Source organism: Geospiza fortis, unplaced genomic scaffold, assembly GCF_000277835.1.
Source record: "Geospiza fortis unplaced genomic scaffold, GeoFor_1.0 scaffold70, whole genome shotgun sequence".
Classification (NCBI taxonomy): domain Eukaryota; kingdom Metazoa; phylum Chordata; class Aves; order Passeriformes; family Thraupidae; genus Geospiza; species Geospiza fortis.
Window position 1 is genome coordinate 1,979,975 of NW_005054317.1, and position 27,618 is coordinate 2,007,592.

The window sequence follows — 27,618 nt, forward strand, 5'->3', positions numbered from 1 at the left end:
TCTACCTGAGGTCTGGAAAAAGTAATGTATAGTGGTGAACCAAGCCCCACATCTAATTCCTGTTACAGCGTGGGCACTTTGCAGTGTGCCAAAAGTAAACCAACACTTCCAACATCTTATTCACAGGTAAGCATTAAAGTAGAGCCTCTTACCATTTCTTAGGTGGGATTTGAACATCAGAATTGGATGAGTGAAATGGCAATAAGAGGAGTAACAGAGACAAACCACACTGTCATCAAAGGAAGGCTTGTTATGAAACAGTGTAGTTTTGCCATTTTGCTATTTACCAAAAGTCTTGTTTCAATCAGGGCTGTAATTAAAGCCCTTAATCATTCTGAACAGTTTCAAGTGAATGGCTTCTCTCATGCATTAACATATCATTTATGCAACAACTGTACATGTAAGGTAGTGTCAGAAGTCTGTCTGGACATAAGAAGTAGCCTATGGAAACATAAATCTATTTCTCAGTATTTTAATAAAAATCTGAAAATGCCAATTAATACATCTAAGAAGCTGTTACAAGCTGTTGACGAAAAAAAATATGTATCTTGTGAATTAATGAGGCTTCCTAAAGACACAAAGTGTGTCTGTACACAGCCTGCTACGCCAGAGAGAGGGGAGCAAACAGAGCATGGCAGAGAGCACTTGCAGCTGCAGTGTGGGGTTGTGTCCCAAAGGACATCTCCCAGGGGAGGGAATATCAGCCCCACACCCAGCATATATTCAGCAGCACCTTCATGTTTTCAAATAGGAAGGAACTGAGGTGGGAGTTATTTGCACTCACTCATCAACAAGACCCTTCCTGCTTTTGCTACCACAGAAGGAGTCCTGGTACCAGATACAACATGGATTATGATAGAGTGGTTTAGGGGGAAAGTAAATGAAGATTAACTCCAGGCCTTAGAATTGAGAGGCATTTCTGGGCAGTCTGCACTCTGCTTGGCCCCTCTGCAGTGTTCTTTTCCCTGGTATGATGGGGCAGCAGCAACAGCAGCACTGACAGCAGAGCAGGAGAAGGAGGTCAGGTAGGACAGGTGGGGAAAGGAGAGCTCTAAAGAACAAGGAAAGAGGTATGAATGGACAAAAGACACCAGGTAGATGAGAATCTAGCAGCAAACACTCACTGTTATTCAGGAATTTTGAAGAATTCCAATCTATTGTGATGAGAAGGCATATGCTGTAGGACTGCATTAGGGTTCTCCAGGGACGAGCGTTTCCTTCCCTGCTTTAAAGAATTGAAACAGTGTGGAAATTGGTATATAATCAGATTTATAATTACAGTGTAAAACACTTATGATATTAGGCAAGGCTGGGAAAGTTATCTAATGTTCAGTCCCCAGCTTCTTGCGTTTCCCCTCCCAACAACTGTTTAACTCTCTTGAAGTTCATAACTTCCTTGTAACTGGGTACTACTGCTCCATTTTGTTCCTCTGAAAAGTTGCTGGAAAGGCAGCAAGAGCCTCCCAGAGCTTCCTGCTCCCTAAAGCAGTGAGAAGGGCAATCCCTTTCTAACTTGCTAGTCAAAGGTGTGGGCATTTGCCAAAAAACCTTTTGCCCTAATAAAGGCACTCCTGATTTCCTTAAGAAAATGTTCCAAAACAGGTTTTGCTGAACTTCCAGTAAAACACTGGCATGTTTCTGAGGAAGAGCCAGCAGACTCACAGTTCTGTGGTGGATTTCACAGAGAAGTGCTGGCAAGGGGATGGACTCCACAAGATGGGCGTGTCAGAGCCTGGGCCTCCCAATAGCAGAAAACCATGAGGACTTCCGTCCTCACAGCGCCTGGAAGGTCCAGTGTCCTTCACACACAGCAGCAAGCCCTGAGAGCCACATCTCATACTGAAATGTCCCCTCTCCTGCTTCACACTGGAAATTTGAATGGTTCCCATCACATGTGCTCCAGTCCTGGAGCAGAAATTTGAAATGCACCTGGATGAAACACTTTACTGACCTGCTGCCCTTGGCCTTCCACACCCACATCCTTGAGACATCCTTCTCCCAGATGTTGTCCAGCGCCAGAAACATGATGTTGCACTCTGGGGCTGCAGCAGGGGGTACGATCAGCAGGTAGTGCAGGTCACCGTCCTTGGGTCACCAGACGTCACCCACAGCACCTCTGGCTTCAGAGGTACAACCTTAAAACATTTCTTTCCATGTGAGCAATGATGGATGGACGAGCTAAAGGTACAAAATCCCCCTTTTTCTCACAGAGACCACAGTAACATTCAGCCCCACTTCCACATCAAGCTCGGGTCTGCATTTTAACATATACATTAAGGAGACTGTATTAAAAAAAAAATCTAATATTATGCTTTTGAATACGGAATTTACCTAAGTAAATAATTATTTTCAAACCCAAGATTTAAGCAGCTTTAGTATTCCACATTATGCTAATGTTTGACAATTACTAAGTGTGGGTATCAGCCAGCATTTTTTTTTAAGTTTAATTTAAAGCAATTTGACATGGAAAGGTTATTACTTTAGTTGCCAATAAAAGCTGTACTTTTAACATAAGTGTACACCAAGCCCTAGGGTATGTGACTATTATCTTTTCTGCAATTATGTGGTGTTCTACATAAATGTTTAAAAAAAAAAAAAAAACTTAGAAATATCAAAAGTACTAACTTAGCTGCAGTATGAAAGTTGAATAGCAGAGCTGGGAAGCCCGGCTCCCGCAGACACAACACAGGTTGAGGTTTCCTCCTAGAGGTACGGCCGGGAACGGCGCTTTCGCCTGCACAGCATCGCATCCCCCGCGCTGCATCGCCCGCACTTCAGCCCCCCCTGCACCACATCCCCCCCGGCTCCACATCCCCCGGCTCTGCATGCCCCCACACCGCATCCCCTGCACCCTGCTGATGGCTTTTCTCACATTCTTCACAGAACCACAGAATCACCACTACAAGCTCTTCAGCCAACAGAACTGTTTCAATATCACTTGAGCTGGCCTTGGTTTGCACCCAAGAGTTGTCTTCAGTATTTTACAAGTGGAAAAAGAAATTATTTGGAAGATGACCTTTGCTTACTTCTGTCTATCATGGAAAACAAAGACCCAGTTGTATCAACACTTAAACACGCATTTAACTTAAAGTATATGAGCAGTCCCTTCTGTGGAAGGGACCACAGTGTGTCTCCTGGGCCCACCTCCATGATCAAGCAGGGTTATTCTAGAATACATAACATGGTGTTGAAGCCAGATAGTTCTGGAATATCCCCAGCGAAGGAGACTCCACACCCTCTCTGGGCAATCTGTTCCCATAGTCTGTCACTGCACAGCAAAGTTCTTCCTTGTGTTCAGTGGAACTGCCTGGGAATCATTTTGTGCCCATTGTCTCTTGTCCTTTGACTTGGCATCACCGCCATCCTCTCAATACCTTCCTTTTGGATACTTCTAGACATTGACATAAACCTCTTGAACTTTGTTTTTCCCTTTAAAGTGGAAATTGGTGCTTCCACTTGGCCATAGGGCTGCATCTTAGGAAGAGACCCCATGGTTGTAGCAATGAGCCTCCCCCACAGCACAAGGCAGAGCGTGGGGAGCCCCATGCCCAAGGAGCATCCCACGGCTCCCAACCCAAACACCAAGTGGTGCATTTGGGGTTTAGAACTAGATCTTTAAGATCCCTTCCAACCCAAACCATTTGATGACTCAACAGGCCTGTGGAGGAGAGAGATGAAAGTGTTTGCTTAGGAAGAAACAGACCAGCTCATACATACAGGGAGAAAGACTCTTCCCTTCTGACACATGGTCTCCTCCAGGATGTTTCCTTGGCCAAAGCGAGGGTGCCATGAAAAACAAAAGTACTGTGAGGGTATTTGCCAATTAGCCTGGGTTTTGGCACCAAGTACTGCATCCCCTTGGGCTGCTTAGTCCTGTGTCATGGAGGGAGAGACAGCCCCTTCCACCAGCCTCTCTGGGCCAACATGGGGCAGGGCCAGGGCTCACATGGGCACACAGCAATTCCCCCAGACAGGAACCAAGCCCCACACCAGCCTGTGCAGGTAAGCTCATTCCTCTGCTCTGCCCACTCAGCCCTTCAAAGGCAGAGCCTGGGGGCAAAAAAGAGCAGGCGAGACAAGCTCTAGTCCGAACACTGGAGGCTGCTTAGTTAAGATATAATTTTGATTTTTTTTTTTAAGTCTAGGTGATTTTTTTATGTCTGGGTTTTGTTTTTAACTTGAAACTTGTGAAAATCACAGCATGACCTTTGCTGGCTGAAAGTCTTCCCGAAACCAGGCCAGTGAAGTTCAGCTTCCTGAAGTGCCCTGACAGTGCCTTTTGATGCTGAACTTCAACAATCTCCAGGCAAGGAATGGAAGTTCAGCCTTAGAGTCCATTCAGTCTTTTGTCTTTCTGCTGAGAAAGTGAAAACACTGCTCATAGTTCCAGTGCCAACTGTAGTTCATGTTTCAAATTAACTAAAGTTCATTATTTTACACTTTAGGTAGAAGTTGCAACAAACTGTTCACCAGCAGTCCAAGCAATAGTATACAAGCCCCTCTAGGATCCCTTGGAAGAGCTCCTGATGAGTTCACCAATGTTTGCACATTAACCTCTGGGTAAAAAGCCAGCGAGAGGGATGTGAGAACTCCACCAAGCCCTCCAGAGCATGACACAAAATGATGCAAGTGTGGGAGCTAGGAGAGAAAAGGTTTTGTGAGCCCAGAAAAATAATAAAATGTTTAAATCCTTAATTGTTTTTCTTGAAGATTTATCCAAAATCAAGCTCTACTTAAGCCTGTGAGTTTGCAGAGCATTGTCAATAAATTAGATCATGCACACAAGGCAAGGATTTCATCCAAAAAGCTCTAGCCCTGAGTAGCTTAACAGCAGCACTCCCCAGAAAAACGACTCAAGATGAAACATGAGATATGTATTAATTATCAATGGTCTAATAGAAAATTTAATGAAGACAAGTATCTTCTTGCACTTTATCCACGATAACGATGATAGTACGTCAGCAAGGCGCATACCTTACAACGTAGCCGTGAATGTCAAGTCTGAAGCCATTACAGCAATTCCCCACAATAATGGCCAGCCAATGCATGGGCTTGTAGCACTTAATCAAAGTAATGACATCCATCCACAATTATTTATGTTATGGTAACAAAGAGCTGCCAAATGCAAAACAAATGACATGAGGATTTGCAAGTGAATTTCTTCCCGTAAATTCTCCTTAGGTTATGCTTTAGGGCCCTCAGGATGGAAGTCTGTCTTTATCCAGAGCAATATCAGAACCGTGGGGTTATTGTGCCACATTTTACTGCCTATAAGCAATGAACCCAATGCTATCACTAAAACAAGCTCTTCAGCCAACAGAACTGTATCAATATCACTTGAGCTGGCCTTGGTTTGCACCCAAGAGTTGTCTTCAGTATTTTACAAGTGGAAAAAGAAATTATTTGGAAGATGACCTTTGCTTACTTCTGTCTATCATGGAAAACAAAGACCCAGTTGTATCAACACTTAAACACACATTTAACTTAAAGTATATGAGCAGTCCCTACTTACCTCAATAGGTTTGGATTAGAGCCATTATAATTACCAACCATGAATCTCTATTAAGTGCAGCACTGTTCTTTCAGGGGCATTTATGTGGGTGTTTGTATAAAAACACTGTCAAAAACTAAAGAACACCAGTAAATATTAAATGGCAACACTCAGGTTCAAATGTAATGAACTAATTTATTTTTTTTAACACTACATCCAACTGTTTTTCACCACTCACAGATGTCACTGGAACAACTTGAATACAAAAAAATTGCCTAAGAACAATAAACTGCACAGACCAGCTAATATGGATTGCTTTTAAAATGCCCCCTGTTAAACTTAAATAATAGCCAAATCTCACTGCAGTAAATGTACTTTTATATCATTAAATACTAATTTAACAGAAACGTGACTGCGCAGTGAAAAACACGAAAATGCTGGAAAACTGAAAGATTGCCCTTTTTTTTTTTTTTTTTGCTTTACTCTTCCTGTGCATTATACAAGTCTCCAAATTAACACCTGAAAGAAGGAAACAATAATTTCATATTAGCTGGCTATGTAGTCACACAAGGCAAAGCTGGGGCTAAGCTTAACTTTAATACTCACTTTCCAAGGCCCATGAGAAGGGAGACTGCAGGACACCTCTCACCACAGGCTCTGGCCACCCTCAATGACCAGGTTGTGGCCTGTCATGTAGTCAGAGGCTTCAGAGGCCAGGTAGACCACAGCAGCCTGCAGGTCCGTGGGCTGGGCCAGCCTCCCAGCTGGAATGTCAGCCAGCCAGCGCCGCACCAGCGGCCGCAGCTCCTGCGAGTGGATCAGCGGCGTGTCAACGATGCCCCTGCAGCGAGCACACCGACCAAGGGTTTAGCAACAAGTCCTGCCCAGAAAGAAAGGCAGCACCTAGAGGTGTTGGAGATGTTAATGCAGAAGGAAAGCAGAGTAACAGCACAAAGGAGATGAGCACATCCAGCCTGCTCTGCCCTTGCTGAAAGTCATGGTGCAAACTTCCATAGCGCTCCTTTCCTATCATCGCCTTCCGCTGCTGATGGGCAGATCAGGGGTTTCCTTTCAAGTACACATACACTCACATGATCTTCTCAGCTAATAGCACAACCCCCTCACTTTTAGGTTATCCATAATCACCAGTTTAAATTTCTTTTCCAGAAAAAAAGTACAGCATTGGAAGTGAAAGTGCCTCGAATTGGGTCTGTCACAGGTCTTGGGAATTGTTGTCCTTCCCCCAATTTCTCATCACTCTACAACTAATGTCATACAGCATGCTTGTGTACAGCCTAGAAACTGAAAACAGAACAACTCCCCATATGTCAAACAACGAGGGGAACAAAAGCCAGCACCCTTCCGGGCACCAGAGCCTTTCCACACAAAAAAAGGAGAGGCAGAGATAAGCACAACACATCCAGTGTGATCTCCCTTAAACCAATGCCTGAGAAATCACACTGATTTACTTGTCATGCCTCTTTTACATTAATGACTGACTCCACTATTTACTAAAACTCTGCTAAGTTTGGTTTTTTTTCAGGTGCCCTAAAATGCTGCAGGAAGCACAATGCAGGGCAAAGATTTGCCTGGCTTTTATGACTTTAACTGCAACTGATTTGTCATACTCCTCCTTAACAACATATTTGTATTTTGCAAAATGTATAATTTTTTCAGCCCCTGAACAAATATATTTACATAGCTGTGTCTAACGAGAAATTACATTTAACTTCTCAGAAATGACAATAACTAAAACCTGAACTGCCAATTCCACTTCATTAGTGTGGTAGAAATGCATTCCAAATGTTAATAAAAATTCCAACATGCTGATAAATTAGCGCTTCTAAGGAGCATGTGACACCTTGGTTAACATATTCAACCTCAATTATATTTCTCTTCAGCACCCTGTTATCTGGAACCTTTGCTGGCAATCAGAGGTGCTGTTTTTCAGCGGCCAATTTTCTAGATAATGTAGCTTATCAACACTGTGGGTAAACTTGCCAATGAAATCAGGCTGCACTGAACCACACACACGCTAATTGCATCTCTTTTTTATGCATATTTACAGACTGTCACTTCAAAGAAATCAGTGGCCCATTGAGGCAGCCAGTTAGCTGGAAGAATTGCCTCTTGCAAATGAAAATTAGCAAACAAGCTAGTGATAAATATGAAATGAACAAAGTATAAAAATACCCGTTTTGTTCTGAAACTTCATCGGCATCCCAATTTAGACTTCCAAGGAAATAATTTTTTGAGACAGACTGGATTCTGGGTATGAGATTTACCTTTTGTTTTAAATGAAGGCTGAAATCCGCTATTTACTCTGTTATGAAGTGGAACTAATTCAGATTTTCCCCCAAACATTTCTGTTCGCGCTAATCAGGCAGGATTTAAATATCAGCTTTATATTTTATTGTAATTGTCAATAAAGAGCAGAGCAGTTCAGAAACACTGAGCGATGCAGTTCACTTAAGTTCTGGCAATGTAACAAAATCAAGCACATTCCAGTATAGGACTGCAAATGCTTTACTTATTTCCTTCAAGCAGAGCCCCATAGTCTCCTTTGCTTTTCTAAACTCCTCAAGAACTGGTTTTCTTCAGAGAGAAACGTGCTTTGAGCAGCAGACATTAAGTATATTGAACTCCTTTCCCTTACGTGCCTCTCACTGAGCTTACAAAACCATCACCATCGTCATCATCATTCTGGCTTTACACTAGAAGAGACCAGAATAAGATCCATATGATTTTCTTATTTTTTTTCATTTACAGATACATTTTAACCTCAAGGGAATGCAGATTAGGGAATAAAACACACAGTCCTCCAGCACAACAGATTTTGCTAAAAAGAGGACGTTTTTCAATCTGTTAAGAAAAATGATCTTTGGTCTGATCACTGCAGTCTGTGAATCACCGTGCTGTGCCTCTTGCTGGACCTTTCTTTAGGTTCACTCCACATAGCAAAAATTTAGATGTGAAACCAAACTTCACTACAAATTTTTGTTATAGAAATGAGAAAAAAATACAGCGCAAAACTTAAAAGTTGCAAACACACATACTGATGGCACTATAAATATTAGGCATGTCATTGATACTACACATCTTCTGGGGAAGCTTGGTGCCAAGTTGGGCAATTTAACGTTGTCGAACCCTTTTAGGCAGATTTTAGTTGGCTCTTAACCAGTTCCAGCAAAGACAACTGCCAATGCATTAATTCCCTACCTCATCTCGTATGCAGTGCTGAGCCTATCAGTACTTTTCTGTTGCATGTCAATGTAATATCAAACTGCTGGTTCCTTAATGTTAGATATGAGCATCAATATTTCATTATTGATACACAGGACAATTTTGGACATGAGGGAGGAAAAGAAAGACTGCTAAAAAAAAAGGAGAAAAAAACAATTGCCTGAAACATTTCCACTTCGAGAGACACATTAGGAAAAATATCACTTACCAGATACTTAACTGGAATTGTTACGTGCACTCAATCCCCAAATGAGAGCAAAAAAAGATTCCATCTGTGTGTAACTTGATTTCTTTCAGATGAGTTATTAATTTGAATGAGTTAAGTACACTCCACTTAATCAGGAAGTGTTTAATCACAAGATCCACTTAATTGGGACATCTCCCAAGGAATTAAGATTTAAGTCCAAAGATACTTACCAGCAACGACTGCTGCTTAATGGGGATAGTAATGCTGCTTAATTGGGATGCCTTCAGGTGATGCTGGGGTGCTCCCTCACCTGCTAGCTCTGCCTCTCCTTCCCCTTTATGGGGTGTTCCCCAAACCTGCAGTGATCCTGCCCTGCCTGCTTTCTGGGGCTACAAGCCTGGTGCAGCCCTGTGTGGCTGCTTTCAGAGGAGCGGGGCAGGATGCAGGGCACACAAAGGCTCTTTGCCCAGCAGCCCAAACCCAAATCCCTGCAGCCCATCAGGAGGAAACATGGTTCATCCCCCAGGGCTGCTGCCCTGGCTGTGAGTTGACCTTAATATCAACTTCCACCTGCCCTTCCCAAAGGTCATGACATAATGGCATTTCATGTCTTGCTAATCAAGAAGGCAGTAATTAGCCAAAAAAATGGACATTGATTCAGTGTAATGGCTGCAAAAATGACGTGTTCAATGCTGCACATGCCAAAAACCAGACACCTTCCAGAATTTCCTCTTCCATCACACCCAACACACTTCCATGTCCTGGAACCAGCAAAGAGACTAAACCCTGTGGGCAGCTGGGCATCAGTCAGTGCTCTGTAAAGTTCCCTGATTACACCCAGGTACCCTCTGCAGCTCAACCCCCACATCCATTTCAGGAAGACTCCAAGACCACCTTCATTTTTTGGTATCAGCTGTGTAGACGCCTATGAGGTGATGGCACTGGATGGTGGTGCAAGCACTGAGCACAGGTTCCACGATAGCAACAGCATAAGTCAGCCAAAGCATCCAGGGAATCTCAGCCACCTTCTCTGGGCATCAGGTTTGCCTGGCCAGCAAGAGAAGCCTGCATGTTCAATTTTATAAATGTAATAAATCATCCTAAGGACTCTGTCATAACATTTTATGCATTGCTAACTTTTATGCATTGCTCTGCATAAGTTTTATGCACTCATTAAGAAATTAAGTTGATAAAAAGTGACCAGATAGGAAGAGGGGGAAAAGGCCAAAAGGTTTGCATGGTGAAATAATGTTTAAGGTCAGACTGGAGCATTTGGAGCTTCAGACAGAGTCACACTGGGAGTGCCTTAAAGCCTTAATGCAACCGTGACTGGGAGGGGCAAAGTACTTAAGGACACAGATATTTTACTTATCCAGAGCTGATTTTGGGCACCATAATGCCTTATATCTAGATCTGTTCTCCTCAGACTCCTTAAAATCCCATCTTGTTATAAGATGACACTGAGGCTCCTGCTGGTGCTGTATGCTCAGATCAAGTAGGTTGAAGGTATCTCTGGTCCTCAGTGAGTCACATCAAGAGACAGTGACACTAGAGGGGTCCACACTAGAGGGGGTGGGTCCAAATGTGCACTGAAATGAAGGTTCACATCTCACACAGGCAGGACTATAAATGTGAATAGTTATTCACTCAGAAGCAGATGTGGTTTTTGCTCATGTGTTGAAGCATCTGAGCTCTATGAGCTACTGCAGGCTCCTTCCTCATGCCCAGAGGTCCCTAGGCAATCCCATCATGAAGGGCTCAGCCAGAGCTTGGAGGCTCTGTGAGGGAAGTTCTGCTGGTCTCCAAAGCAGCTCAGTCCAGGTTCCCACCTGCATTAGGGGAACTGCTCTGTCCACAACAGGGGACCTCAAAGACAGCAAAATATTTGTTCTCCACATGTCCTTCCTGGCTATTCCTCCAAAAAGGCAATACATCACCCTCTTTTTGTTGTAGGATTTTGAGCTCAGAGTTAAAGACAGGTAGAGATGATCAAAATGCAACCCTGTGTTGCCTTGAAAAGTAGAAAGAAAGGCTGTCTATTTTTTCTCCATGAGCTGACAACTGTCTCCAGAAACATAACTTCTCTAGAAGTGAGTGCTTGCTTCCAAGCTGTACAAAGCAATGAGTTTTGATCATTTGGTGACTATATTTTAAATTTATGTAAGCTCCTAAGAAATGGGTAATTCCTCCTGTAAGAGCCTTCTCATCCGTAATTGCTGTGAATGTGGCACAACTATCCCACCTCTGCTGGTGCAGATTACCCGTATGTTTTCAGACACAATTCCTGCCAGGTCCTGCTGAGCTTCCCTAATTCCCTTCATCTCCCCAGCTCCCAAAAGCCAGTGTAAATTCACTAGTGCTAGTTGTAGGAACACCACTACAGTGCTGCTAGCATGGGCATGGGGAAAATCCCATTAGGAAGTAAGATGCTGTTGAAAGAATCTGTGGATCACGTAGAGTGACGGCTGGAGTCTCTGGTATAATTAGTAATAAATAATCATAAGGAAGACAGCTAGCACAAGCAAGGGGAGAGCAGACCAGCGGTAAAAACAGAAGCACTTGCCATTAAGCTCTGTGATTTTTTTTCTCCCCCTCCACTTTGTGGATTAAAATATGTAATTTGTTTTCCCTAATTTGATCTACATTATTATCTTCATTATTACAATTTAACTCCTGGGTTAAAATCCTGCCCTTCTTAGTTACTCTGATTGACTTCAATGGTCTACAGAATTTGACCGCTTCCAATTAACGCTATCCACTTGGGTTTCTGCTCAGCACTATCGTGCACTGCTAATTGTTTAATAAAATGACTGGTTGGGCATGAGTGTGAGAAACAGGGAGAGACAAAGTGGATCTGGTAGGAAAACTTTTCTTTGTGAATAAATACCCTAAAACATAGCTTGAAATCTCCAAAAGTAAGGAAAATGCAATTTGTAATAAATATATATACATATATATTTACAAAACTACACCAGGCCTCCTGTGTCTGTTGGAGCTGACCAGTAGCTCAATAACAGCAATAAAATGTAGCTTTTAAAGTGCCTATGTATTTGTCTCAAGTAAAAAGGGAAAAGAAGTAGTGTCTGTTAAGTGTCAAAAACCCTTTCTTTAACCACAGAAGGCTTGGACAGACTAAGGAAATATTTCATCTGGAAGGGAAATGCTAAAAACTACCCTTCACATTATTGGAAAACCTATTACCAAATGCTAAAACCTCTCCTTAAATCCCTGAGTATACAAAGCAACAGAGCAGGCTCGGTTCTAAGTATTTAAACCTTTGTTAAGGAAAAGACAACATAAAAAGGGATGCAATCCACCTGCTAATTAGAAACTTTATTTGCTGAGATAGTGTTCATTTGAGCTTTGTAGAACATTTCATTCCCTTTGTAATTTCAAAATGAGACTACATTTTACTTACGGGGAAATGCAGTTGACTTTTACTCCTCTGTCAATCCACTCGGTTCCCAATGTCTGTGTTAATTTTACGACCCCGGCTTTGGAGGTGTTGTACGCCAACTGCTTCTGTGGGTGAGGGACTGCAAGGGATTCAGAAGAAGAAAATTATTTATTCTTCCCAAATTAAAATAGCTCAGGCACTACACAGACAATTCCCTGCATTGATATGAGCTATTTACCCTTTTGCCAGGTACCAGGCAGGGAGCAGCAAGAATTCAGCCACCTACAACACAAACCCCTAAATATGTATCTTGCTGTCTAATAATTTCGTCTCAGCAGATGGGCTGCTGGAAAACAATGGTGAAAATAAAAATAAAGACATATAAAAGATCCCATATTTGGGCAAAGACAAAACTGATGTATTAAACATATATATGCAATACTTAACTGCTCTGAAGAAAGATAAATAATCATACACATGCACATTCATATATTGTACACATATGTATGTTTATATACTGTGCACTGTAATACTAATAAAATACATTATCATATAATTTTAAAATATTATATAATCAATAATATAATGTCTGACATATATATTCTGTGTTATGTAATATATTAATATTATTTATAATAATATGTGGTAGATAATATGTGATTGCTGAATGTAACAGTAAATTGTTTGATATGACATTATATGATAGAATATGATATAAGTGCATAATAGATTTTATATAATACATTATATATAGCTTCTTGGAACAAATTATTCTCCCTAATTTTTAAATTATCCATAGTCTGAGGCAAACACATCTTATGATTTAACCAATGTTTGTGTGGATGTGAACACAGGTGCATCCCAAAAATTCAGAACACCCACCACTTTCAAAATCTGAAGCTTTTGAAAATGTTTCAGAGATGTCACATGTCAGTCAAAGACAGAAAATGATCAGCTTGCTAATTACAATGTTCAAGCTTGTTAGTGCCGTGTTCTCGGTGGCTCTGCCCCTCTCCAGCTCAGTGAAAGCTACTTAAGGACAAATCCCCAGTGGGTGTAAAGTGCCTTAAACCCACGGGAGTCAATCCAAGTCAGTCCAGGTGCTGGGATTCACACCCACAAAGTATCTCTCCTTGGACTTTTCTGGCTGCCATTAGGACTTCATTAAAGAAATCCAGCGCAAAGCATCCATCCATAATTAGCTCTGTATCAGCACAGAGCTTCACTGAGCTGCTGACTCTGATGGAGGGAGAGAGGGGGAAATCAGGGCAAATATCAGTAGTCACAAAGACAGGCAATTCCAGCCTGTGGGGTTGGATAACGCTGAACCCTGGAAGGAAAGGAATCACTGGGTTTGTGCAAGGTTCCGCAGCCAAACCCCAACTCCCAGCATTTGATGAAAGCAGATAAGCCGCACTGGCAGCTGGCATCAAACTAGTCTCAATAAATTAAGCTGATCCATCAGTTCTATATCACTCCCACCCATAGCATCCCAACACGCCCACTACTGATTTTATTGACTGAAACTCTTGGGTTTGAATATGTCAATGTAAAGGGTGGAAAGAAGGTGATAACTGAGTTACCCAAACTCTGAAAAAGACAAAAAGCCCTGCTGCAAATCAGTGAGTATGTGAACAAGGACCTTTGCCTTGAACAGAGGTGTTTGTGAATAGATTTAAAGCACACACATGATGGCAGCAACAATTAGAGGGTTTTTTTCCTGCATATACTGCAGGTTTGCTCAGAATTCAGAGGCCTTTTCCTTGCTAAAAAGAGCATTTCCTACCATGGCCCTCCTCTGCCAGCATTTATTCTGTGCTCTTTTTCATTCAATAAGAAATAATTTACATTTTGACCAGCAAAACTGCCTTGCCCTCAGTGTGTGGCTGTTGCCCCCTGACGCAGCGTGCCGTGGGGGCTCTCAAAGAGATGTGGAACGTAATTTCTTGATTAATTGCCATGCATCAGCTCCAAGTTACATACAACTTCGGTAGTTAACCTCGTAACCTCCCAAAAGCAGTTCTTTGCTAAACTTTCCAAACATGTCTGTCTGTGATAAATCATTTTGGTGGTCACTTGCTAAGAGGAGAGGAGTTCTGGCACTGGCTCTGCACCTACAGTGCATGTGGGTGAGAACAAGTCGCTGCAAGCCATGAGAATCAGCTTCTGACTTGTGTGATGAGACACAGCTATCAAAAGTCTTTCCATGGACTTTAGTCTTTATAAGAATATCTGAAGAAGATAATTAGGAGCATGAAATTTTCCCCTGTTGAAGCACTCAGCCCCTCACAATTGGAAGAACTCAAGGAGAAGCCAACAGGCGCTGTGAATCTCTGGCGTTGGATGGGATTTCTGCAGCTAAGCACCCCATGCCACCTCCTCTTCCCTCACCTAAGGTGGTCTCTTTACAGAGAAAAGAGCAAATCGGTAACCCTCCAAACTCATACCAAATGGGGCTTGTGAATAAAGCCATGCCTCCAGCAGCGTCACCAAAAAATCTGCATTGCTAAGGCTTCTGAGAAGGACACTCACTCCTATTCAAAACAGATGATAGGAGAAAGCAGATAAAAATTCTGCCAACATTAGCTGTATTATGTTTTAAACACCTTTGTTCTGATTTTGGCTGGATTTTTTTCCCAGTAGATTCTCTCTCCCATCCTTGAGGGAGAGAGGGAAGGGCTATGGGGTTATACCACAACAACCTGACACTGCTGCTGCCCCCTTTTTGGTGCATCAGGCTCCCAGCCTGACCTTGAAGCAGCCACACAGTATTAATGAGAGGTGCACACAGAGCAGAGCAGACCACTTCCCACTGAAGATATTCACTGTAAAAATTACAACTCCGAGTTACACCTGTGTGAGCAGCCGAGCCACCGCTGCTGGAGCGAACGCCTGGAATAATTCCATTGGAACACCAGAATCAAAATGCACATATGCAAAATGTATGCAGCATATCTTCGATTAATTAAAGCTGATTCTGAGCAGTGTATCTGGAAAAATCACAAACAAAAACCTCCCTATCCTGCTAAGTGTCTCCTCATTTTCCTGTATCTCTGAGGAAGGACTCAACCTACAACAACAACAAAAAAAATACCCCCTAACTATTTCTAGAAACATTTCATACTATGCCAGTTGGCCAACGTACTTAAATAACCAACCAACCAACATATTTATTTAACATTCAGCAGATGGACATGATATGAACATCGTGGTTTTCAGTCGTAGTTTCATAACTACTAGATTTTCTCAATGCCAAGACTCAAACAGGTTCAGAAGGTAAACATATCTCTCCATCTCTTAACTTCTGGCCTAGCATGCATTAACTTTCACTGACATTTAAATGCATCTTGGGATGACCCTTCCAGGTTGCTCTCAGGGCTGCTTTCCAATGCTCCTTTCTGTTCCAGGACAGGTACTGCCCTTAGATGTGATTCCCTGGGCTTGGCTCACCAGCCAAGGAGGTGCAGCTCCAAACTGGGGCTGGGATGGATGCTGGGTTGGAATGGCATCACCACCCAGCTCAGCAGAGCTGTGCCAAGCCCTGACTGAAAAGTTGGAAAAAGCCCCTCCTTAAGCAGAGCAGACCACTGCTGGGCTGCAGCGAGGCTGGGAGCTGTGTGCCAAAACAGCAGATCCCCAGTTTGTGCCAATTCCCAGAGCTTCCTAACTTTCTCCAGGATGGACTACATCCCAGGAAATTTTGCTTTGTGACAATGATGTGGATGGTGACAGCCCAAGCACAGACCAGAGCCTGACTGCTCAGAGCAGAGCAGGAAAGCCTGAGGTATTTGGAATTTAAAGCAACACAATCTTTTCAGAATTACTTTTCTTGGGGAGTTTTTGTAACTTTACAAAGTTGGGATGAAGGGGTGGTGCCTGTGTTTAAGCATAAGTAAAACAGCTGGTAAAGACACTTGAAAAAATATTAACAACAACATTATAAATGGATTTTTGAAGAACCATTTAAAGTTACTGTGCAATAAACTGAGTAGAATGACATTGAATGTCAAACTGGGCACAGTAAAAATAAACATTATTCTGAAGGAAAATAAAAAGACTGCATATTTATGTAACATTCAGCAGATGGACATTATATTAATACAGGGGTTTTCAGTTGTACTTTTATAGCTACTAGATTTTCTTGCCTAACTTGGCAACCCAAGGCACCATTTGATTTTTGGATTTGGACAATACTGCAACAGATGTCCAGACCAATAAAATAAATTCCTAAAGGGCTATGCTTAATTTGTGTAATTGATCAATTTTTGTTACATGGGCTTCAGCTCAGCAGCCTTCCAGATTAGCTCAGCAGTAGGGATTTCATTCCATATGTTACAATGGTTTATTGGTCCTTTTGATGACACTGCTGATTCAGCAGCATTGGTGCAGGCACCTGTTGGCAATGAGAATGTTATAAAACCCATGGGTACCAGGGCAAATATTGGCACAAAATCCTTTGGGTGGCTTGTAAGCATCTTGTGGGCTCAGCTTCCCACATGCCAAAGAGTTTGCCTGGAACAGCCTGGAGAGAACAGCGCCTCCCCTGTGGTATCTGCTCCAGAGTCAGAGAAGGTGACTCCACCTTTTCTATAAAAAGTAATAAGTGCTCTAAAACATTGAGGACAGATAAATGTTGAAAAATTATATCAATAAAAATTTTGTAGTACATTTCCTCTAATATGAAATGTCAGTGATTTACTCCTTCCCAATACAGGTTTAATTGATTCAAATAGCATCGGTAGTAATTAAAATATGGATTCTGAAGCACAACTGTTAGCTCTCATCACTCACCTATTAAACTTGCCATAGATGCTGTGTTAATTATCTTCCCATATCCTTGATTCAGCATAATGCGGCCTGCAGCCTGTGACAGAAATTAAAGGAAAGACCAGTGACCCTTTCTGTGATTGTGCTAATAATGACATGATAATAAATTAGTCTTTTCAGAAGAGTTGATGTGCTAACACATTTTTTTTAAGTACCTGATATAAAAACTTGGTATAAAAATGGCTGATGCAGGGAAAAATCCCATTGCCATTTCACACCTCTCCACTGTTGGCAATATTTTTTTCAAAAAAATCACAAATGTTGGGAATTCCCCCCTCCAAGCTTTCTGGTTTTCAAATAACCACCCTTCAAAAAAATTTTGGCCATTCTTTAATGCCTGGGCTTGGATAGACAATAAGTACCAGCTGCTTTTGACTGTATTGACCAAAATCTGTAATTAATATAAAGCAAATCTCTCCTAAACTCCACCAAAACTAGGACCAATTCTATTGTGATAATTATTAATAAAGTGCTATTATATTTTGAGATAAAGGAAACAGAATATTAATACCCATTTGCAAAACAAACCAGTGCAGTATTTCACACTTACTTGGCAGCACAAAAATAATCCTCGTAAATTAACATTAAAAGTTTTGTCCCACTCCTCCAGGGAAGTCTCTTCACTTGCAGAGTTCAGATTGATGCCTGCATTGTTGCATGCAATGTGGACTGTGCCCCAGCCAGCCACAATTGCATCCACCATCCTTTGCACATCCTCAGGCTTGCTTACATCTGCTGCCAGGGCAAGGCTTTTAATGCCTGCAAAAAAAAAAAAATAAAAGTGATGGAGTCAGCATAGGAACTCACAGGGGAAAAAAAATTCTATTTTATGATTGTTTTTTAATTCATATATAGAGATATTTTATATATGGCTGTATTTTATACATATATATGTATATATATATTCCACCTTAATTAATTGCCCCACAAATAGTAGCAAAACGTGGGTTTGTTACTGCAATACCATTATAAAGTTGCTGACTGCTGCGAGGTTTGCTGGCTGGAGAGCAGCCTGGAGCCCAGGTGTGGGAGCCACGGCTGCCGCTCTGGCAGGACGAAGCGTGGAACACTGCACCATCTTCTGTCCAAACCCTCAAGTGCAGCTTCCCCTTCTCCCAGCCGCTCTACAGAACCTTTTCTTCTGCCAGGTCCCCCCCAGGATGCTACAGAAAACAAATTAATTTGTCCCAAACTGCTCTCTGGGTGAACTACAGCATGCAGAGATGGGAGCCTCAGACCAAACCAAAGTTTTAGGTGGGAGCTAAGTGGGAATACCTGCAGGTGCACAGGTATGGCAGTCATAGTGACTTATTTACTGCAAATCACACTGCCAGAATAATGCAACCATCTGGAAGTGATTTGGCAAATTTGAAATATTAAGAAGTTTTGCATTTTTTCCTAAAATAATCCAGCCATTGACTTCTGCACCAGGGCTGATCTGTAAATAACTTCATTTAATTCATTATAAAAATCAGCTTTAAATAACTTTATTGTTAAACAGCATAAGAAGCCTGCTGAGGCACCTGATTCCACTGGGATTATACCCATCCTCAAAGACAAAAAAGGCTACCCCAGTAAGGGCTGTGGTGAAATGGGTCTTAATTAAGGAAGGAGGGAGGCACCCACTGGGGTTGGGTGCCTCAGCAGCCTGGGTAGGAAGTTGCAGCTATTAAAGCAAGATCTTTTTCTTCTATATAAATGACAAATTTGTTCCACACTGTTACCTCTTTTAGATCATTCTGATGAAACATTTAAAAGAAGGGATAAGCCTATTTCAGAAGGACACTCTCCCAAAATGAAGCTGAGATGGAGGCTTCCAGGAAAGCAAGGCAAAGCAGGAATTGCCCAGTGGCGTGTGTGAAAAAGCGGCAGGAAAGAGGCTTTTGCATGGAAAAGCTCTTCCTCCTCTCCAGTGCCTCCAGGAGCCTGTCAGAGTGCACAGCCCGAGGTGATGCCACTCTGGGGTGCCAGGGCACGGGAGCTCCTGTCCCTTTCACTGATGATACCGTTCTCTTGATTTCCATGGCAGAGAAAAAACACAGACAACTAAAAAATGGATGCATTCTCTGCCACAAAACAAGACCTCTTATTTTATGGCAGGTTTTATGCTAAACATGCTGAAAGAATAAGAATAGCCAGACAGCCCCTGTTGCTCCTCCTAATTGTTATCAAGACATGTAACGCAGAGGGAGTTGCTGCAATCTTCCTTTTTAAATTTACAGATAAAATGGGTGCAAGTGTGTTACTAATGGTAACAGAAAGACTCTTCACCTGCCCTCCAACTCTCACCCCATTTAGAGCTTCATCTTATAGGTCAGTTTATAAAAATGAGACAAAAGGTGCCATATGTGAGTGTGTAGTGAAGAAGCAGTGAAACCACACTCACTTCAAACTAGAGTCCCACACTCCACCTTAATCAATTCATCTGATATTCCTGCACTCTGTGAGGGGGGAGGAAACCACTTTCTGTCTCTCCACTGTCCCCTCAAACCACCTGTTAAAAATAATAAATAAAACAAACTATGGGAGAATAGCTTCAAATCTACAGATGCAATCAGAGGCAAGACACCCAGCACAGGATGATGCACAGGTGGGGCCAGTGCATCTTCACAGTGCTCAGCTCACTTTTGTGGGGCTCATGGAGGCAGGTTTGTGATGAGGGGGGAAGGAGAGGAGCCCAGGGGCTCTGTGCTGCAGACAATCACTGTGCTGGATATGCCTGAGGTGTCCTTCTGCAGGGACACACACACATCCCCCTGCCACGGGCTTCATCTCTGGTCTCTCGCTATAAATGGAAGTAACATGTTGCATATAGACAAGAAGATCAGGAGTGACATTGCACAAGGCATTTGCATAGTTTACAGTGAAAATGCACATTTTAAAAATCCCATCAGACTAATTCTTCCCTTAGGGTACAGGCAGTGATTCCCCCTGAAGACAGAGGTGTGTGTAGTGGAAGGTAACCCCTAGGATTTTTTGGTTACGTTTCATCATTTTTGGTTCTTCAGTCAGGATCCATTAGTAACTGTTGAAAAAGGTATTCACACAGGATCTAAAAACAAAGAGCCCTGCAGCCAAGGGACGTACACCCGAGCTGTCTAACAAAGCTAAAACTGAGATCACAGGCGTTCTGACGTTTAAAACTCATCATGAAATGATGGCACCATCCCAAAAGGCAGGAAAGGGCTCCTTGATACAAGAAGCAGAGCAGCTCTAAGCAAGCTAAGCAAAATGTTTTGAAAAAGTATCAGTATGGGAATGACTTGTGGCACTGAGCTTCCAACTTTGAGTTAGAGATCTACAGCCATAGAGGAGGAAAAAAATCACAGCCCCTTTGTCCTTATTACAGCAGGAAAAATATGTATTAATGTTATGATTGCTTCAATTTACTCATGTGAATATTTTGAGAGTAAAGCTAGCTGAACCTTTTTGTCAAAATTTATTTCCAACAGAGCATGATACTTCTTTGAAGCCAAAATGTTTCATGGAAACATTGATTTCAACAAAAAGTTTTCAAGGGAAAGCTTCTGAGGTCCAGGCTAGAATCTCTAGTTACCTCTGGAGAGAAAGAGATTGAAAACCTGACCTTTTCAGATCCTTTCCAAAAACGGGCATTTGGATATAATTCCCTTTCACAAAAGCTTTACAAAGTTTGGGGGTTGTTCCAACAGGGAACGACAATAAATTCAAAACCTCAAAACCCATCATGAGATGGAAGAGATGTGCCCTGACCAGCTGCACCGGTCAAATTGATAGACAATATTTGACCTCAAAGGATAAAGATGTGTAAAGAGTGAGAAGTGAGATTTTCTTTACCTTAGACTGCAATAATATTTGCTATGCCTCATGACCTCTCCGACTACATTTTGGAACAACCCCCCACCTCCTCCAGGCTGGCAGCCCACTGCTGAAGGAGCAGAGATGTAGGGCAGCCATTGAAGGGTAGATGATCAAACTCCCACTGAAAACACCCTGGAGATGAATTAAGTTCATTTTCCAATAGGCTGTTGGCATCCAAAGTCTCATGGCTCTATCAAGTAGCCCATTTCTATCTGAATAGCTCTGCTTGATATGCAGGATCTCACAGGGAAACAATGTCCAAGAGGAGAGTTAAGGTGCAGGGCACAGCCACTTTGTGCCAAAACCATATGGCTCTGGTGCATAAGAGAGTGAAAAGCTTCAGGGAAGGAGGGACTGGATGACTAAAGAATTTGTAATAGGAGCTGGACACTTTCTTCTAGGTCATTATTTGGGAACAGAGCTTTAACCATTGCACTGCCACTCCGTGTAAGGTGTCTCCTGCTTAGCAGAGCTGGGGTTGTGCAGACAGGGATGTTTTGTTTTAAATGCTCTCTGGGGAGGTTCAGGAGAGTGCCCAAACCAGAATGACACCAATCCTTGTCTGTTCCTGAGACTGAGTGATATAAATACATCTGCAGGGGCTGGTTTTGCTGGAGAATAGAGTTTCTAATGGCCCAATCCTTTGCAGAAGTCAGAGTGGAAACAAATACTGGTGACTTTATCCAGGTGGGAATGTGAAAATTTCCTGCATAATTGTCCATCTTTAGAGACAATGAAGTACTGAACTTTGAAGAAAGCTCAGGCGCAATCTCACAGAAGAAATTATAAAATGAGTAATACTTCCTTTCTTTTATCATTAAAATTATATTTCCAGTTTTCTTTTGCCCCTTTACAATGGCAGTTTAGCACAGGTCTAGGGGGAAATTTGATTTTATGTTACATTTTCTGTTTTTACTGCTAAAACAGAAGTGGCTTGTAGAGGATTTTACCTCTTATTTGGGATTTTACTTATTATATCTATTAGTATTTTGTTCCCGTATCTGACCTTGCACACATGTTTGAAGGAGGGCTTGAAAAATTACTTGTCTTCAATTTAAAGAGCACAGTGAGAGATTCAGACTGACAATACAACTACCCTGTTTGATGGTTTTGGCTCATGGTAGGAAGACGGCCTGGAAGAGAGGGTAGGTGAATTTGTGGCTGTATCTTTCATTCACTCATAGTGAAGCCTGCATGATTTGCTTTGAGCAGCACCATCTCTTTTCAGTGCTGGTCATACAGATCTCACTTGTACGAGGTGACTCTTCTCTGTTCCTGTCAGCCATGGCTCACCACTTTGGACACTATTAGACAGGAATTTTGTTTGGATCACTTTGCCTCTCTAGAAGAGTTTATATTGATAAATAACTCTCGCAGATGGTGTGGTATCAGTGACTGCTGGTACAACACTAACATGGCATGAAAATCCTCTACTCAAATCACTTCTCCACCAGGGCTGGATGGGAGGGGATTGCCCTACAGGGCTGTGTCAGGTTTGAAGGAGGAAAGCCACTCATTACAGTGCCCACCACACTCAGTGCTTACCTTTAAGGCTGAGCTCACATGCCACCGCTTCTGCCTTGGCAAGGACCAGATCCACCACAGCCACTTTAGCCCCAGCTTCCCCCAGGGCGTGGGCAAAGGCTCTGCCAATTCCCTGCCCTCCTCCTGTGACGTAGGCGACCCTGCCGTCCAAGCGCAGCCGCTCCAGGATGTGGCGCCGGTTACAGCCCCAGAAAACTTCATCCTTCACCACTTGTGTCTGCAACAAGAGCACAAACACCTGCACAGTGAGGGGCAGAGCTCACTGACAGCTGTAAAGGACTCTGCTGGTGAGAACGAGGTGGGAGCATGAGCAGGGATCCATGTCTTCTTGGCCCATTAATTAAGACAAAAAGCATCACTAATTCAAGCCAAAAAGCCCCCTTATCCATACAGATATTAAGCTCAAACAGAGCACTAAGGTGCCAGACAATGGAGCAGAAGGGCTGTGCTTTAGGGAGATGCTACAACCATTCCATTTTCAGGAGCGTAGCGTATGGTATTTCCTAGCCTGGCTTGGGTACAAAGTCTTAGAAGTTGACTGATTAAGTCTTCCAGTTATTTGATTCCCAGGGCCCAATCTTGCCCTGAGGCTCAGCTAAGAGGCTGAAAACAAGGTTCCAAAGGCAGGATTTAGGTCAAGTATAGTGCAATCAAAATATCTTCACAAGGCTGGTGCACAAATAAAAATATCAGCCAATAACTTAAACCAAGCTGTCATCTGATCAGCTGCCATACATCATTTCCCCCCGACTGGAATCAAAATGCAAAATACAAGATGTTTAAAATATTGTGTTTGAAATGCCAGGAATTACCAGTGGGTGTAGCTTTGGGAGTGCTCAGAAACTGCAAAACAACTAGGATGTTTGGGTCTGGGTTTACTGAGGTAGGCCATGATGATTCCAGATGGGAGTTTCATTATAGCCAAATGATGCCCACTACATAAAACAGAGACATAAAAGCACCATTTTTTCCTTAGGACAAACAAAATGTAAGGCCATGAAAACATCCGGCTCAGAGAGCACAGGAGGGCATCCTGTGCTGCCTTTGAGCAAAAAAATGAACTATTTCAGAATTGTATTGGTTCATTACTGGTCCTCAGCTCCATCTTCCCACACTCCTCTGCATGGGAAGGATGGGAGAGCACCAGGCACTGAAACCTGGTGGGCAGTACACCAGTCACTCCAGAGATTCATCACAGGACCAGCTGATCTGAAAGACTTTGCAAGGAATCAGCATTTATCAGCTTTAGTGCAACCCTGGGCTGGAGATGCTAAAGGGTGTCCAGCTCTAAGCTGCTACACCCATGATCACAGTACCACATGTTTGGGTTCTTGCCACCAAACCTCTGAAAATTCTTTTGTCCTTGTCCTTGGCAGAGTCAAAATTTTCCCAGAAATGCTCACAGAGAGGAAATACCCACCTTGGACTCAATCACTGCATCTGGAGGCACAGGGCTCCTTCGGATGAGGCTCAGTCCACTCTGCACAGGCAAAATCACCTGTGCAAATATAACACAATTCTCATCTGCTTGGTACCTGGCTTTCTGTCACCAAAATTCCACTGATATGAAGGATAATCTTCAGGCCACAGTAGTTTTCCCCCTACTCCTGTTGTTTAGCTGAAGCTCCCTCCAACACAAACATTTCAGGCACTTCTATTTGCTCCCATTCCTCTTCCAAACTCATTGCTTACACAAATGCTAGGGAAAAAAATGCAGTCTTGTCTCTCCAGTTTCTAAAATCACAACATATTGTTTGTGCATCCTATTACTTCTTCTTTTTATTCTCTTTCCTGACTCCTGTTGTGCTGGTGATGCCCTACAGCCCCCATAGCCTCTAAAGCAGAGTGGTGATTCTTTAGTTGTGCTGTAGAGCTGATTATTTACTCTTAAGTGCTCTCCTTTTATCTTGCCTTTAACACACTATAAGATGTAGACAGAGCAGGGGCCACTCCTGAATATAGAAACTCATACCTAGAGCTCAAGTGAGGTGAATTATAATAAAATCTGAGTTCATTTTAGGTCCTTTGGATAATGGCACCAACAAAAGAAGCATTTTAAAGAGTACTTTGCAAAATCCATAGATACAGCACTGCGGGCACCTTAACCAATGGCATTGCACTAACCTGCTCAACACGAGGATCTGAATTAATCACTGCATTTAATTTTCTGACAGCTAGTACATTTTCATCTGATACATTCTCCAGGTAGACTTGTCCTTTCATGAGTGTATTCTCTACACAGATCACTGCATCCATGCTCAGCAAGTGGTTATCCATGACAAAGCTGTAGTGTTGAACAGCATTCCTTTGATCAGCATCAATAAAGACTATATCAAAGTGCTCGTCCTCAGCATGTAATGCCTGGGAAAAAAATGATATTGGAGAAAACACTAATTATTTACCTGAAAGTTTAATATGTTGCTATTAATTTGTTGTTTATATAAACCCCAAACCAGACAGAAACTTGTTCTTTTAAGGTAACACTGCTAGAAATGCTTCTGGAGATCTTGGGAGTTTTCCATGCTTTGCAAACAATTCTTCAGCAATGAATCTCTGAACTTCTCAAGGAAAATCAGGATATAAAAGAGGATGGCTCATCCCAGCTTATGGTGTTGAGAGTCACAGCAGAAACACCTGCATACCTTGAGTCAAAGTAAATTGATCCATCAGGGTAAGACTGACATCAAACCCTGACACTGAGGTGCTGCAAGAAGTTCTCTCTTCTCAAAAGAGCAACAATCAACAAATTGAAGAGTGGCAATTATATCAGTCTAGGGAAAAAAGAGGCATAAGGCAGATTTGGGAATTGCAAACTAGTGTGTCCCACTTCAGTAGCAGGAAAAAGGTTGAAATCCTAATTAATATAGAATTATAAAGCACATGAAAGAACAGGTCATGATAGAGATAAAGCAGCACAGCCCCTGTGAAGGAAAATGATGTTTCTTTAATCTAAAAAAATGCTTTGGATGGCTCAGCAACAGAGAGGATAAAAGAGAACTGGCTGCTATCATCTAATTGGATTTTCAGAAATGTGGCACACCTTCCCTCCAAGCAGGCTGCTGATGATAATGTATAAAAGTGTTGATGGATGACCAGATGGGAGCCTTTACAGCCTTCTCCTGTGGCAGTTAATGCACTCGCTGCCCAAGAGGCTGCTATGGAATATTTCAGATTCCATCTGGGACTATTTAACTGCATCTGTGTGCGTTGCAATGAAACAACAGCTCATCCACCTATCTCGGCGAGCAGAAATGCTTTCAAGTCTTTGCATTTCAAGGGAAAAGAGAAACAGTTCTGTTTTCCAGAACTCACTGTCTCTACCACGACTTTTAATGGTGTTTCTTGCATCCAGATTTCCCTTTTGTGTTTAGAGACGTCGTGCACAACGAGTGATGAGCCATCCCTTGGGATGTACCAGCAAAAGCATCAACAAAGGCAACAGAATGTGAAAAACTGGTTTGGTTTTGGGAGTAAGTAAGGTTAATGGCTCCCAAAGAGATATTTCAGGAGCTTTTCTGAGGCAGGAGTGTGTGGATAAGACAAGGAAATAGAGGAAAGTCATTGTGAGCTTGTTAGTGGTAGGGGAATTAAGCTTGGATAGTCATATTTAACTGGATGCTTGATAGCACAGAAACTCTGCTGAAAGCATTCACGAGCCCACATTTAGGACACATTACACCATAATGAAAGAAGACCTTAAGGCCAAATATATGCTGGTTTGTTATAAATGTAGTAGAAACTGGGACATCTGGATTCCTGGGATTCATCTATTCATTTCATGACCAACAAGAAAATCTTGCCCTGGCTCCCTCTTGAGCCACATTGGTGGAAAGCAGCAGGAACATTTTTGCTACTGTGGAAGAGTATCTTATGTCAGGTTGCACCTCAGTCAGTCTGTCCAATGTAGGTACTTCAGGAAGGGGCAGAGGATGAAAGCTGGGTGCAGGAGGCCATCACAAAGAGAGGTTAGAGGTCTCATTCCTCAGGGAGAAGAGCCAAAGCCAAATTCAAGTAATTATCATGACTTATCACCACTTTCTGACTTGTAACCTTCCTGGGTGGAGGAGGTGGGGGGCAGACATTCAGAAACAGATGTGGCCATTGCTGAACATATGTTACTCCTGCTCTGTGGGATGGCTCCCTAATGAAAAAGAATCTCACTTTTATGCACTGACTTCATTAGGTCCATATGGAGTTGTGCAGCTCTCTGGATATTAGCTGGACTTCTCATTTCAGCCCTCTTTCTGTACTGCCTACCTGCTGACAGCTCATCTCTTTCTTATCTGTCTTCTGATACAGATAAACCACCTTTCAACATCACAGCATCCATCCCAGGAGGGTGCTTGGGTTGGATGTGTAACCACTGCCCACCAGGCTTGTCCTTGGGTGTGCCAGGCCATGGCTTCTAAGGCATTTCTCTTCTGCCACTTCACTGAGTCCTGAATGGCCAACCAGAAAGGTCACTTGGGCATTCAGATACCTGACACATGGAAGGAATAACCTGAGTTTGTCCTGGGACCTGCCATCATTTGAGCTTCTTGTTTCCACAGCTTCATAACTGCTGCTGGGTTTTCCATATTTAGCTAGAAACAGCTCCAGGGCTACAAGAGGAATCCATGAAATTCCTTAAACCTGTCTTACCATTAGAGCAGCCTCTAAACAGCAGGATAACAGCCACAGGGAAAGGAAAGTGTTTCCTGGAGCCCCTTGGCTAGCAACACACAGGTCACCCAGGCCGGTGGTCACCATGGCCAGGGCACCACCCTGGAGAGAGTTTCCTCACTGCCAGCACCCACTGCTGAACAAAACCAGCCAGAAAATAAAAAATCTGCCCTAACTGCAGAGCCAAGCACTGGAAAGATGGGTACAGTGGTGGAGAGGATAACTCCATGCTGTCCAGTATGGATGAGGGGGTTTAAAAGGAGGGATTGACCACCCTGGCCCTCCCCAGCACAGACTGGGCCAGGCCCTGCCTGGGACCTCACAGCACTCTGGAGATGCCATTGTCCTTTGCTTGGAGAGGCAGAGCCCAAATGCCTCCAACTGTGAGGAAAGCTGAGATCCAGAAGGAAATAATCTGCCTGTAAA

At 42.7% G+C, this 27,618-nt stretch overlaps 1 protein-coding gene across 1 annotated transcript in view; it reads right to left on the minus strand.

Annotated features, from left to right (window-relative positions):
• Positions 1-6,130: 6,130 nt before the first annotated feature.
• The window catches only part of LOC102035220 (D-threitol dehydrogenase-like), a 34,290-nt gene continuing 12,802 nt past the window's right edge, over positions 6,131-27,618 (minus strand). Inside the window, exons 3-9 of the mRNA XM_014306676.2 lie at positions 24,655-24,891; positions 23,951-24,010; positions 22,531-22,747; positions 17,696-17,904; positions 17,110-17,182; positions 12,340-12,457; positions 6,131-6,332 (exon numbers count right to left, since the gene is read on the minus strand). Coding sequence (XP_014162151.1) covers positions 6,137-6,332; positions 12,340-12,457; positions 17,110-17,182; positions 17,696-17,904; positions 22,531-22,747; positions 23,951-24,010; positions 24,655-24,891 — 1,110 coding nt within the window. The 3' untranslated portion in view covers positions 6,131-6,136. The remainder of the gene's footprint in view (positions 6,333-12,339; positions 12,458-17,109; positions 17,183-17,695; positions 17,905-22,530; positions 22,748-23,950; positions 24,011-24,654; positions 24,892-27,618) is intronic.